This window comes from Miscanthus floridulus, chromosome 8, assembly GCF_019320115.1.
Source record: "Miscanthus floridulus cultivar M001 chromosome 8, ASM1932011v1, whole genome shotgun sequence".
Taxonomy (NCBI): Eukaryota; Viridiplantae; Streptophyta; class Magnoliopsida; order Poales; family Poaceae; genus Miscanthus; species Miscanthus floridulus.
In genome coordinates, this window is record NC_089587.1 from 27,973,403 (window position 1) to 27,986,653 (window position 13,251).

General features: G+C 47.7%; 1 protein-coding gene across 1 annotated transcript; it reads right to left on the bottom strand.

The window, feature by feature from the left end:
* Window positions 1-9,161: 9,161 nt before the first annotated feature.
* Window positions 9,162-13,022, bottom strand: LOC136471412 (auxin-responsive protein IAA7-like). Its single transcript, XM_066469135.1, has 7 exons — window positions 12,656-13,022; window positions 12,146-12,531; window positions 11,308-11,389; window positions 10,273-10,529; window positions 9,911-10,058; window positions 9,557-9,617; window positions 9,162-9,468 (listed from the first exon to the last, which is right to left on the bottom strand). The coding sequence occupies exons 2-7, from the start codon at window positions 12,417-12,419 to the stop codon at window positions 9,427-9,429; spliced, it is 864 nt and encodes a 287-aa protein (XP_066325232.1). The 5' UTR covers window positions 12,420-12,531; window positions 12,656-13,022; the 3' UTR covers window positions 9,162-9,426.
* Window positions 13,023-13,251: the final 229 nt, after the last annotated feature.

Here is a 13,251-nt window from a genome sequence, read left to right on the forward strand (position 1 = left end):
GCGTCCACGACAACCACTGTAGGCCGAGCCTAAGGACCCCATGATGTCCACGCAGCTACACCACCTCGTCGACGTCCACCTCAAGCCTCTGATCTACGCCTCGTCCTCAGCCGCGGCCACGCCAAGCCCGACGGTGAGCACTAGACTCCCAAGCCCCCACCTTTGTTCATGCCTATGTTGCCTGCCTGTCCCGGCCTTCGACGCAGGCTTGACCCCAGAGCATTCCTGGAGTCCGCAGCGCCTCGCCACGCTGGCAGCCACAACCACCTCACCCCGAGCCTGTAGAACCACTGGTACCATGCCAAGCCGCTCCATCGTCCTCTGCTCCAAGCCGGTCTGCGCTCGTGAGCCCCCTAGACACGCGCACGCACGCACCTACGTACATGGCCAAGGCCTTGCCTTGCTGGGCCGATGGCGCTCAGGAACACCGGCGCCACCGCCCTATGCCCGCCGCACTCGCCATGGCCAAACCCCACCATGGCGCTGCTCCGTTCCGGCCCTACCGTGAAGACCTAGGTGTTAGGAATGGCCTCTTCATCCAAGCCCTGATGAGGAACACACTCCGCTCTAGCCCCTGGCCAAAGGGGAGCCCAAGTACCCCGACTACCCTCCACCTTGCCGGCACGGACGCGCTTGAAAGGTCCTAATATGGCTAGAGGGGGAGTGAATAGCCTATTTAAAAATCTACAAATCAACTAGAGCAATTTGATTAGTATGACAAATAGTGCAATGCAAACTTGCTCTAGCTCTACAAGGGTTGCAAGCCACCTATCCAATAATTCTAGTTGCAATGATTACTTAGGCACCCAAACTTGCTATGTAACTACTCACTAAGAGCTCTCAATCTTGCTACTCTAAAGAGCTCAACTAGATGAATGACAATAATAAAGCAAGCTCTCAATTCTAATTACACTAAAGAGCTTGTATCAACTAGTTTGCAAGAATGTAAATAGGTGAGTAGAGTGATTATACCGCCATGTAGGGGATGAACCAATCACAAGATGAAGATTATTCCAATCACCGGGAGAATGCAAATGACAAGAGACAACCGATTTTTTCTCCCGAGGTTCACGTGCTTGCCAACACGCTAGTCCCCATTGTGTCGACCAACACTTGGTAGTTCGGCGGCTAAGAGGTGTTTCACAAACCTCATCCACACAATTGGACACCGCAAGAACCGACCCATAAGTGAGGTAACTCAATGACATGAGCAATTTACTAGAGTTACCTTTTGGCGCTCCGCCGGGGAAGGTACAACTCCCCTCACAATCACCGGAGACAGCCATGAACAATCACCAACTCGTGCCGATCCTCCACCGCTGCACCGAGCCATCTAGGTGGTGGCAACCACCAAGAGTAACAAGTGAAATTCACAGCGCAACACGAATACCAAGTGCCTCTAGATGCAATCACTCAAGCAATGCACTTGGATTCTCTCCCAATCTCACAAAGATGATGAATCGATGATGGAGATGAGTGGGAGGACTTTGGCTAAGCTCACAAGGTTGCTATGTCAATGAAAATGTGCAAGAGATATCCCTTGAGCCGGCCATGGGGCTATAAATAGAGCCCCCATCAAATAGAGCCATTGTACCCCTTCACTGGGCAAAACATGCTCTGACCGGACGCTCCGGTCATACTGACCAGACCCTAGACACAGCGTCTGGTCCACAGATGTAAGCCACGTGTCATTCTGAGTTAAACTTGAGCCGCCAGATCACAATGGCTATTAACTAACCGGACGCTCCAGCAAAACTGACCGGACGCTGAACCACCAGCGTCCGGTCATTTACAGTAAGGGTCCAAATCCGGTTTTCTTCGATCGAACGCGTCCGGTCCACCTTGACCGGACACAGACCAACGTCCGGTGCTAAACCCTAGTCATTGTGTCGCCATGTCAGTTTGATCGGACGCAGAAACCAGCGTCCGGTGCATCTTAGGTCCAGCGTCCGATGCTAAACCCTTGCTCCAATGAGCCAACCATAAGAATTTGCATTCGGCGCAATAGAAAATAGGCATTCCATTTTCCCGAAAGCGCCGAATCCCACCAAGTGTATCACCTTGTGCACAAGTGTTAGCATATTTTCATAAACATTTTCAAGGGTGTTAGCACTCCACTATATCCTAAATGCATATGCAATGAGTTAGAGCATCTAGTGGCACTTTGATAATCGCATTCCGATATGAGTTTCACTCCTCTTAATAGTACGGCTATCTATCCTAAATGTGATCACACTCACTAAGTGTCTTGATCACTAAAACAAAATGGCTCCTATATTTTATACCTTTGCCTTGAGCCTTTTGTTTTTCTCTTTCTTCTTTTCCAAGTTTAAGCATTTGACCATCACCATTGTCATGATCTTCGCCATTGCTTCATCACTTGGAGTAGTGCTACCTATCTCATAATCATCTTGATAAACTAGGTTAGCACTTAGGGTTTCATCAATTAACCAAAACCAAACTAGAGCTTTCAGCGCTCTAGAGCGCCGCCGTGCCGCGGACCTTCCCCCGTCATGGCTAGCCCGCACCGGAGCATCCCTGGCTGCCCCTTATGTCTTTGCCGTGCTCGCCGTGGCATGAGGAAGTGTTTAGAGCAACCCCAATGCCCTGCGATGCACCGCGGCCGCCGCCGTGATCCGCCACGTCGCTGTCGTCGGCCACCTGGAGCCCCAGCTGCCGTCTTCTAGCCCACTGGAGTACTCGCCATTGCCCCGCAAACCCTTAGCACCCTATGTCCATGCCTCCAAGCCACCAAGTCACCCAGGGGTGTCTGCTCGCCACCAATGGGGGACTCCATCGGGAAACATGGGAGCAAGAGGAAAGGAGGAGCAGCAGCGTGGTGCACCGGTTTCACGTGAGCCATAGACCGAGGGAGAAGGAAATGGACCTGGACCACCATGAACCGAGCCTTCGGTCCACTAGACCCTGCCTAACGGTGCACCATGAGCCACGCTCATGGACCCGAGCCCAGTAGGAGCCCAGCACCGCCACGCGGACCGCCTAACCAGCCGACACGTGTCCGGGCCGGGCCGGCCCAACCCGGCCCATCCAAGCCCATACTGGGCCTAGCCCCATTGACCATTGACCGGTCAACATTGACCATTGACTGGGCCCACCTGTCAGCCACTGTTACCGCTAGACCAATCCTACGCTGCCACGTGTCAAGCCCTGGTTCACCCCTTCCTTTTTCTTTTTTAGAAAATAGATTTAACTTCGGAAATTCATAGAAAATTCATACGACCTTAGAAAAATGTGAAACCAGTTCCCACATTTTTCTAAAATCAAGCTCTATGCCATGGACATGTCCTTGTTTACCCATTTTACGCTGCACAATGCGAGACCGATACTCGCCTCTCTTTTGGACCTGCGGTCTAGCCTTACCGTCTTGCAAAACGCCTTCATCGCCAACCCTAGCTGTGTCTGACAGTAGTAGGTGCATCTTAGCCAGTCGTTGCCATGCTCGCCCAGCCAAAGCCAGCCTTTGGCCAACCATAGCCACTTGTAGCCAGCCGCAGCCAGCCACAGCGAGCCGTAGCAAGCCACAGCTAGCCGCAGCAGGCCGTAGTTGGCCTCAGCTGGCCAGAAGAAGCCACAACCCTCCGGGACAAGTTAAAACTACCCCTGGCCATCCACATCTTTGTCACGAAGTCGAATCCTAGTCAAACACCATTCCCGACACCGACGAAAGCCCCTTCCTGCTCATTCTTATACTCGTTCGTACACTTGCAATACGTGATCTAGATCTATTTATATCTGTTTGCGCCTTGCCCTTGTGCAGGTATACCCATCCCCCTAGCTATGGAATGTGCTACTCCGCAGTCGTGTTGAGTTGTTGCGTCTTTCGGTCGTGTTTGGTTCTTATCGCGGTGTGGTTGCCTATGTGCCGAGCCTTTGAGCCGGCTAAGAGATCGTACCTCGTTCGGACGCTATGATCGTGGGATCCATCTCGCCATGACCATGATGCCGAGTGTAACTCGACCCCTCGCTTTTTAGTTGACTTCATAGTACCACGAGTGTTAGCTCCTGTCTTCGGCCCTAGAACATGGTCGTAATGGATTCGATGTCGATACTAACATCGATGCGGATATCACCCGCATGCCTTGAGCCCTCCATGACCAAGTCCTGTGGGAGATGACCTGGGAGATAACAATCATGGAACGATGGATGCCAACTCGTTGGTGTAGCTTGTGGCCGCGAGTTCACCTCGCCATGACCATGGAGCTACGCCACTCTTTTGCTTTTACTTGCCTCTTCATGTTCAAACCCTCATATGCTTGTACCTTGTATGACCATCGCATTTCTTTGATTCCCGCAGTGACAACCGCACAGCTATGAATTAGAGAGATGTCTTAGTGCCCATGCACCTAAGTCGGGTACCCTACGAGTGGTTTACGCACTTGGTGTTTGTCGCTTACTTTCGATGCCCTGTCTTCTATCGTGGCATGTGTGTTGGAAGAAGTAGTCCTTGTCCCTTGTTGTTCTTGCTCTGGTTGCACCGTTAGCCTGCTCTGTTTGATTCCGTCTTGCCCATGGTGATTGGATCAAAGACCGGACTATCTCTTTTTAGTTAGCGAAGCAATGGTCTATGTCGTACCTCGGACCCATGCATGTCGACCCGATCGGCCGTCTAAAACCATCTTTCCCAAAGATGTGTCTGAGAACATGACATGGATGTGCCTACTAACCCCCGCTTCTTTTGTTTTGCTGAGCAACTCTCTTCTCGACTCCCGACGTTATTATGTCGTGTGGATCGAGAGGACCTGTTGCTGTCCAATCTCTTTGCGCTACCGCATTCTACCATAGCGGGCGAGCCGAAGTACTTTGGAGCCAAGTCACAATAGTGTTAATTGTTCTTGTTTGCTACTCGTGTCCAATTGTGACTTGCGGGATAAGGCTATAAGAGTCGAACCCCGTCGTTCTTCTTTCTTGGGGCCCAACTTCCAATCCCTGTCAATTCAATGACACCGGATCGAAAGATCGTGAGCCGTGGTGTTTGCTCTGGATAAGCTTTGGCTTAAACCGTTTATCGTAAAGCCATACTGGCTAGGCCTTGACTTAAGCTCGTGCTTAGTGAACAACCACTCCTGTTTCTTTGGCCCATGGATTGGACATCAGCCGAGAGGGCCAAGTCATTTCCTCTTTGTGTTCCTTCTGGGTCTTGTCGCCTTTTTGGAATATAGTTTGTTCTCTTGTCTTGAGTGTGTTTTGGAGGTAATTGCCTCGAGGACAACGTTGGATCAGAACCCGATGGAGAAGGAGAACGTGATCGACAACAGGACCCTAGGAAGAGGAGACCTTGCTGATCGACTACATCAACTAATGAGGATTTGTACCACTACTACCTCGACATCGCAGGTGTCATGGCAGCACCCTCTTTTAGAGAATCCTATTAGACATTGCATAATATCTAGAACTGCTAGCGCTTTATAATTATTCCTTTGATAGTACTTTGATGCATGCTACTACCTGAGCCATTATTACCCTGATGCAACCCACTCTACTACGTCACCCTGCTTTGCGCATTCGCTCGCTTATATATGCTTACTTGCCTGCTTGCTTGCATATTACACCACTATACTTATTATTAACTCCACTTCGCATTATATCGGGGATGTGATGCTGGTGGTAAACCCCCTGGGAATGGTTTGGCTATGGGTGCCGGACTTGGTGGTGTGTGAGCGTGCTGCGTGTGTCTTGGGTGCGTGGAGAGTGAGGGTTGTGTCGACCGAGCTGGAATAACGACGAGCCTGGGGTGAGTCTTGCCATGTGGTGCTACCTGGGCACTTGGATATGGAATACCTGTGGCGGGTAAATGGTAATTGGAGGTGTCCTTGGGTGTGAACCTCGAAGAGGTGGAGCTCAGGGTAGAGGTGCTGTGGTGGCACGTAAAATGGAAACCCTGATGAAGATATTCTAGCTTGGTCAATCCCTAAGGACTTACTGGTACTCAGACTCACCGGGAATCCTTTACATCCCACTCGTCCTATATGGCGCGGGACGGTCAGACTACTTGGTCGAGCGATGCCACTACTGCTAGGCGAACGTGTGTAAGGAGGTACGGGCGTGCAGTTTTTCCCCACACCCTAGCGAGACTTCTGGAGGCCTTGTGGACCCAGCTCTTGACATCCAGAGAGCCCCGGCTCTGTCTATGACTCACAGTATCAGCCATCCCAGACTAGACTTGGGATGTTCTAGGGCTGAGAGGTAGGGTGTCATCGTTCTAGGCTAGCAAGCGACCGGAATTCTGCCTAGGAGATACATGGCTCCAAGGATGGCTAATCTTGTGGGTATGTAAAACCTCTGCAGAGTGTTTGGTTGATCGATCGATACATATACCGACTTGTCAGCTATGGACCTTTCCTGGGTTTCGCTTAAACTAGATAGGAGATGAGTCCTTCTTTCCTTCCTCCAGGGTTGGGGTATTTTTTGGCCATGAGCCTTGGGGGCTGCGGGCCGTTGAGACAAAGGCCGAGAGGGAGTTGGCCTATCGACCTGAGTATGTGAGATGAGATGTGGTGTGGTGGTGTGGAGATGGTTTGGGATGGATGGTTGGCAGATGGATGTGGATGTGTGTGGTTTAGGGAATGCGTTGAAACTTGATAATTATTATATTATTTATCTCTTCGCATGCGCTAAGGATGCAAACCACAGCCAAATTATAGGATCGCCAGATCCCTTGTTTTATCTTTTTCACTAAAGCTCATCAGTGCTGACCATGGCCTGCACACATCTGGCGGTGTGCAGATTTCCTGCTTCTCAGAGATGCCGACTTTAGAAGGATTAGGAGGTCTCGTGCCTACGCTCAAGTTTGGTTCAGAGATGGAATCTACGTTGCACTACACCAACTCTGATGATGCCCGTGAAGAAAGAGCCTTCACTCGATAGTCTTCTGCTAGATTAACTCTGTAATAGGTGTGTTCTCCAGTGATGTAATATCTAGTATTCTTGTAATCTTACGATGTATGACTGTGACATCGACTGAAATATGATAATATGATGGAAACAGTTCTTGGTTTTATCATATTGAAATTCATTCTGTGGATTTCCCCTTCAAGGAAAATTGAGGATGTTTCAGTCTTCGACGTACTTCTGTATGTTCCTTAAATCTTTATTGTGTATTTCTTTGTCTCTTGTTGTAGCGTATTTATTCTATGTTTGCCTTTCGAATTCGGACTTCAACAAATACGAAGGCAGTGAGGCACAGAGATTGAAGAAACTAACATAATCTTCCTTCGAGATGTGTGCTGTAAATTTTTCTTTCATCAAGGTAATGCTGCCACTGAACGGTCTTTTTCTTTTCTGTTGGTCCACTTTGGGAGCATTAGCGATCGAATCCAAGGACCTTTTCTCAAATTTGGAGATGTCCTGATTTATAAGCATCATACGTGACAATGTGCACCAAACCTTCTCAAATTTTTATCATAGCCTCCACATACGATATCACGACATCTCAACAAGTTTCATGATTTTCGGACTTTGTTTGCTTTTTATAGAATTTAAAAACACTTCACACGCAAATTCGCGGTCATGTTTCGTGAACAAGATGTCCTAAATTTCGGGTCCGTTCCTGGATACGGCCTCACACTACACTCAGTAACATGACTATCATTTTTTGAATCATTAAATTCCATTATTCGTACCACGTGCAGTTCAAATTTATATTTTTCGAAAAAAATCAAGTAAACGAAATAAAGTAACTAAATATATAAAAAAGCCACAAAAAAATCCTCAAATTCTAACTAGGAGTTCCTGGTACTTTAAAAGGGCTGCACAGAAAATTTGGAGGCCAAAAACAAAAAAAAAACTTTGTCGAGTGTCGGGGCATGGCACTCGGCAAAGAGGGTTTTGATTTTTTTTTAAAAAATTCCTCTTTGCCGAGTGCCTTCACAGGGGCACTCGGCAAAGACATTTTGAAAAAAAAATTCTTTGCCGAGCGCCATGTCAGGGGCACTCGACAAAGTATTTTTCAAAAAAAAATCTTTACCGAGTGCCAGATCTGGGACACTCGGCAAAGAATTTTTTTTTAAAAAAAAACTTCTTTGCCGAGTGCCTAACAGCAGGCACTCGCCAAAGAAGGACGTAACCGAAAACCGTTACGCGGGGCAGTCTATGCCGAGTGCCGCGCTTTTGCCGAGAGCCTAGCACTCGGCAAAGAAGTCCTTTGCCGAGAGCATTTTTTTGCCGAGTGCAATTCTTTGCCGAGTGCGGCACTCGGCAAAGACACCTTCTTTGCCGAGTACCCGATTTTTGACACTCGGCAAAGCAGTTTGCACTCGGCAAAGATCTCGTTTCCAGTAGTGGCTATACCAAAGCTGTAGAACTTGAAGAGATATAAAACATTCTAGTTTAAATAGTTTTATTTGAGTTCGTTTAGGATCTCAAATATGTATTACAATATTCGGTATAGTGTATATAAGAGTCACTAGGTCAGCAGTGACTTTAAGGCACAGTCCTAAGAAAGCATTGCCAGAGGTGCTGAGTTCGATCACTCGTGGCTGCACACGTGTATTTTATATGAAAACCACGTGACTTATGACTTGCCACGCGGAGCTTGTTGGAGGCCTTCTCTTGGGTTGAATTTTTTTTTCTATTTTTCAGTCTAATTTACAGATTTTGAAAAACAATTTCTAGAGGTAGCTGGGTTTCAGCCCGCCTCTAGAAATCAATCTCTAAGAGGTAGAAATTTATTTTTTGAGACGGCTAAATAGAAGGGAAAAAAAGGTAATGAGACGCACCGGAGTCTGGATATTTTTTTATATCTCAACTCTTCAAGTACAAGCTCAAGCTATATTTGAACTTATGCACCAACTCATACCACCACACGCACACTCACACACACGTCTTAGTGCAAAAGCTAGACCTATACCTATACGAAGAGATTGCACGTGGCTAAAAGGTATTCAAAGTCATCTAGGCTTCGAACGTGACGGGCACGTCCCTAGCCGTTGTGGCGCATCCACCTGTGAGGAAGGAAATTATTTTTGAAACAACTGTTCTGGGGTGAGGCACCCGAAGGCGGGTGGGCTGCCCGAACCCAGTGGGAACTAGCCAACCGAGCACCCGCTCGGTCCTCTAGAGTCTGGACTCCTCTAACAATAATCAGGCATCAAACAGAAGTACATCTCCTCAGTGCGTCAAAGGCAACAAACAGAATAGGCTGCATAAACATAGAGCTGATTCGTCTGAACATTTACATACAGCCACGTCAATTGCGCAAACAAATCGCTTCTCGGAAGCCTCGTAGGCAGAAGCATGATTGATAAGATAAGAGCAGGAAAACCCAAAAGGTCGGTTCTTTGATGATCCCTTCCAAGAAAGTAGGCAAAAGAAAAGGAAGAAACCAGAAAGAAAGGTGATACAAGCTCAGAAGACATTTTCTTCTTCACAGCACATCAACATCACTGGAAGTGTCTAAGAGGTAAACACTCAACACTCAGTTACCGTCCTCTTCCGGCCTGATGTTGTTAGCTGCAAGGGAAATGTGAAGTCATCAGCAATCTGAAGGCAGACAAGGCAATGGAAGAGGACGGTATGTGAGTTAGAAAGAGGTACTGACAGATGAAGAGAGGTCAGATGTCTTCAGAACTCGCAGCCTCTTCACCGAAGAAACAAACATCCTGCAGGTATCGGCTATCATACTAGTAAGTCTGTTTTGCAGTAAACAAACGTATAAGCTGAAGGTGACAAAAAATCAACTTTAGGCAGCATTGTCTGTACAAAATAGGTATGCAAGATTTTGGAATCTAGGCCGATCAGATCGGCAATATAAACCTCGTTAGTATCGTGTTGTACTTGTCTGAAATTCTAAATGGTAGGCACTTCTATCAGATTTTAGCACATCTATATTGTTTATTTATCCATATACACAATTTGATGTATCGCTCAAATGCAGACAAGAAGGAACACTTACCCCCAGGGGACATCACCAACCAGCACCCTATCACCTTCATAATCCTCATAAACCAGAGTGTATTCCCCAGTTCCATCTAGTAAACCCGATATCGCCACCTCTTCCGGTGAACACTCCTCTGTGCCGGCATCCAGAGGGTCTTGTTGTGCTACACATAGAAATATAAGAATTGAGCAAATTGAATCAGACACTGACCAAACAACTTGACCATTCAATCAAACTACTAAAAGTTACTTAGCACGGAAATAACTTTATGGTTTCTTGGTTAAGTACAAGGGAAAAGTCTAAACATACTTACCACAAATAAAGTTATAATAAAATAAAGGTAACAGCTACATGTAAACAACAAAGGTTCATAGTACCTGCAAGAAGCCCCCGGAATAGCTTGTCAACAGACAGAGACAGCTCGTCATAACTGCCAAGGGCATTCAGATCAATTTTTCTACCAATAGGGATGCCATCCATGTTAATCTTTACAAATGGAGCTCTTTTTGTGGTCTGTTCAGGTCTGGCTGCCTTCTTCCCATTCTGATGTTCAAGGGATGCTTTACTAGAGGTAGCCAGATTTCTTCTGAATGCACGAACCGGAGGCCACCCAATAACCGGGGTATTTGGAGATCTGAAATTGGACCATGAAACAGTGAGATATTAGAAGGAAGCATAGTAGTTAACTATTGGACAAAGAACAACAATTGGCAAACACAGATGTTCCTGCTAGTGCATGCATTATAATACACTGATAGATGAAAAATTGTAGACAGGTTCCTTCCTGGAAATGATTCATGTTCAGAACAGATACTAAGAGCTTGAAATCTGTAACAGAAGGAACATAGACCTACTTATTACTATTATTTTCTTTTTCCAAAACGAGTTAGTTAGAGACAGAGCTCCTATTGGAAATGATTTATGGTCTTAGGTTTTTCAGGCTGAATACCTCCTAATGTACACAACCTAAACAAAGTTATGCTTGCGGGAACACAATATGGTTAACTTCCAGCCATGAACTAGACAGAGAGAGGCAACATGCCACTGGGGACTAGGGACAAATGAAAGAACAGAGCACAGGGTCAAAACCACTGCATCCCTCATAAATGGGAGGAGCTCCATCTCCATATCCAGCTCCATGCATATACATGAAGCAGGCAGATGCAAACAAGCCCCTTGAATCCTGGATTTGTATTGCCATGAATTGAATGAGCAGCTGCAGTGCAGTGCAGGAGATGGAGCCACCTCCCTCTTAAACTCATACCGGGGCAGACGGGAAGAATAAAGAAATCATTGGGGGCATAAAATTTCGAACAGGGCTAGGCCTTGCCAACTCTTGCTGCTAAAAAGGCTGGTAAGAAAAAGAATTCCTTGCGGAATTTGGCATGTGAGGTGTCATGATTGATTCCCACCTTTGCCTTGCCTGGGAGGCGTTGTTGGTGGATGCAAGCCGGGCATTCTCTGTAGCCGCTGCTGGGGACCCCTTTGCCTTGCCTGCGCGAGAACAAGGAGAAAGGAACAAGAGGAGTACATGCTGAGAACTTTTCACCTTCATTGCAACTGACTCAAGAACAAAGGAAGAAACAAACATACAACTTTATGCAGGACGAGATCATAGGATCAAACAGAATGAACGGGGGTGCATTCATGGGATCTCAGTTCAATTTGCAAAGTCTCAACTGCTTATTAGCTCATACTACTACTACTATGAAATAAAAGAATTTACTTACAACTGTTGTATGCTATGAAAGAACAGTTGTTGACCAGACCACACAAACGTATTGTTGCAAATGTATAGGCTCCTCTATAGGTGTAGATTGAAAAACAGGAATCTCTGAAACCAGACTCCACATATATTTTTTTAACCTTGATCAACTCCTCTGTAAGCTAAGTTTGTGGACAAAAAAAAATCAAAGACGTTGTGCTCATATGTGTCAAGCAACAAATTTTCAAGAACTTTTCTGCTTGAACGCTCTTTATTACCTAAGAGCTTAAATTTGAGTGAGCAAAGATATGGTCTCATCGTATTTCAAGAGTTATTCGTAAGACTAGCTAGCACTCTGTTACCTAATAATGCAATGCAAGCAAATGAAGAACTAACATTCTGACTCGAATGCTACTACTGAGAGCTGCAGTGTGATTATCCAGAATTGCAGATACGTTTTTTTTTTCTTGTTATAAGACCATGATCCAAAGAATAAGATGGTACGTGGTAGCATCCGTGTCCAATTGGAACCCTGCTGGGCGTACCTGGTGAGCGGGGCGAGAAAGCTGGGGCGGAGTAGCCGAGAGAGAGCATGGAGGTGTCGACAGCAGCAGCAGAGCGCATCTCCTTGTCTCTGGCCGGCAGCATTCTCCAGGCGGCGGCGGGTGGCAGCCCACCCCCACTTGCTCCTCCTCCTCCTCCGGGGAGGCCGAGGCTGAGCTGAAGCGTCTCCTCCTCGTCGCCCTGGTCGCTCGGCCTCGTCCTCGGCTCGCCCATCCAGTTGTGCAGAATCTTGCTGGTCTCTGCTGCGTCCCCCATCTCTCCGATCCTCTTTCCCGCGATCTCTCTCTTCTCTCTTCTCTGTCTCCAAGTTGGCAAGCACTGCACGAGCAAGACGGCGTGCGCAGCTGAAGATGGTGGGCAGGGCTAGCTACTCTTATAGTACCCAGCAGTGCAGGAAGAAGGAAAGGGACGAAGGCAGGCAGAGTTATTACAAGAAGGACAAACAAAACAAGAGCAAGAAAAAAGAGTTTGTTAAAGAAATCACTAGTGACCTCTGCTGCCTTGGTACGCCTCCAATTCCCACCTCGTGTTCTATGTTCGGACGGAATGAACAGAACAGCTAGCCAGGCCAAAGAGAAGCCAACAAAATGATCGAGGAGGCGGCGGCTGCTGCCGTGCGCAACTGGACTGGGGAGCTCGCTCGCTCGCTCGTGAACCACGCAGTCACGCACTCGCCAACGCGCAGCAGCAGCAGTGGCGAAGTGTGAGCAGGCAGGCAGCTGTTGGTCGCTAGTGGAGACGGACAAGCTAGGAAGAAGACGATGGAAAGCAGGGCGCCGGCTCGGGGGGAGATTCCGGTCCGCGGGGCTAGGAACGGGAATGGAGCACGGCACACGCCAACTGCTGGTGTTGGGGTGGTCGACGATTCATCATTCATTCATGAGGGCATCTATAGCTGCTGCTGCTGTCCAGCTACTATCATCATCAGCAGGCTGCAGGGCCGCTGCTGGTGCTGGTGGTCATCGCCGCACGGAGACCCTGTGTGTGTGTGTCTGTGTGCGCGCGCCACTCTCTCTCCCCCTCTGAAAAGCTGAGGTAGCAGCAGCAGGCGCTTGCTTAGTACTAGTTAACCCTTCTCTGTTATCAG

Coding starts and splice junctions, on each gene's coding strand:
- LOC136471412 (XM_066469135.1), bottom strand. CDS start 12,419: ATGGGGGACGCAGCAGAGACCAGCAAGATTCTGCACAACTGGATGGGC. Junction 10,059..10,272: donor ATTCCGGGGGCTTCTTGCAG/GTACTATGAACC, acceptor TTCTATGTGTAG/CACAACAAGACCCTCTGGAT. Junction 9,618..9,910: donor GTTGGTGATGTCCCCTGGGG/GTAAGTGTTCCT, acceptor CGATACCTGCAG/GATGTTTGTTTCTTCGGTGA.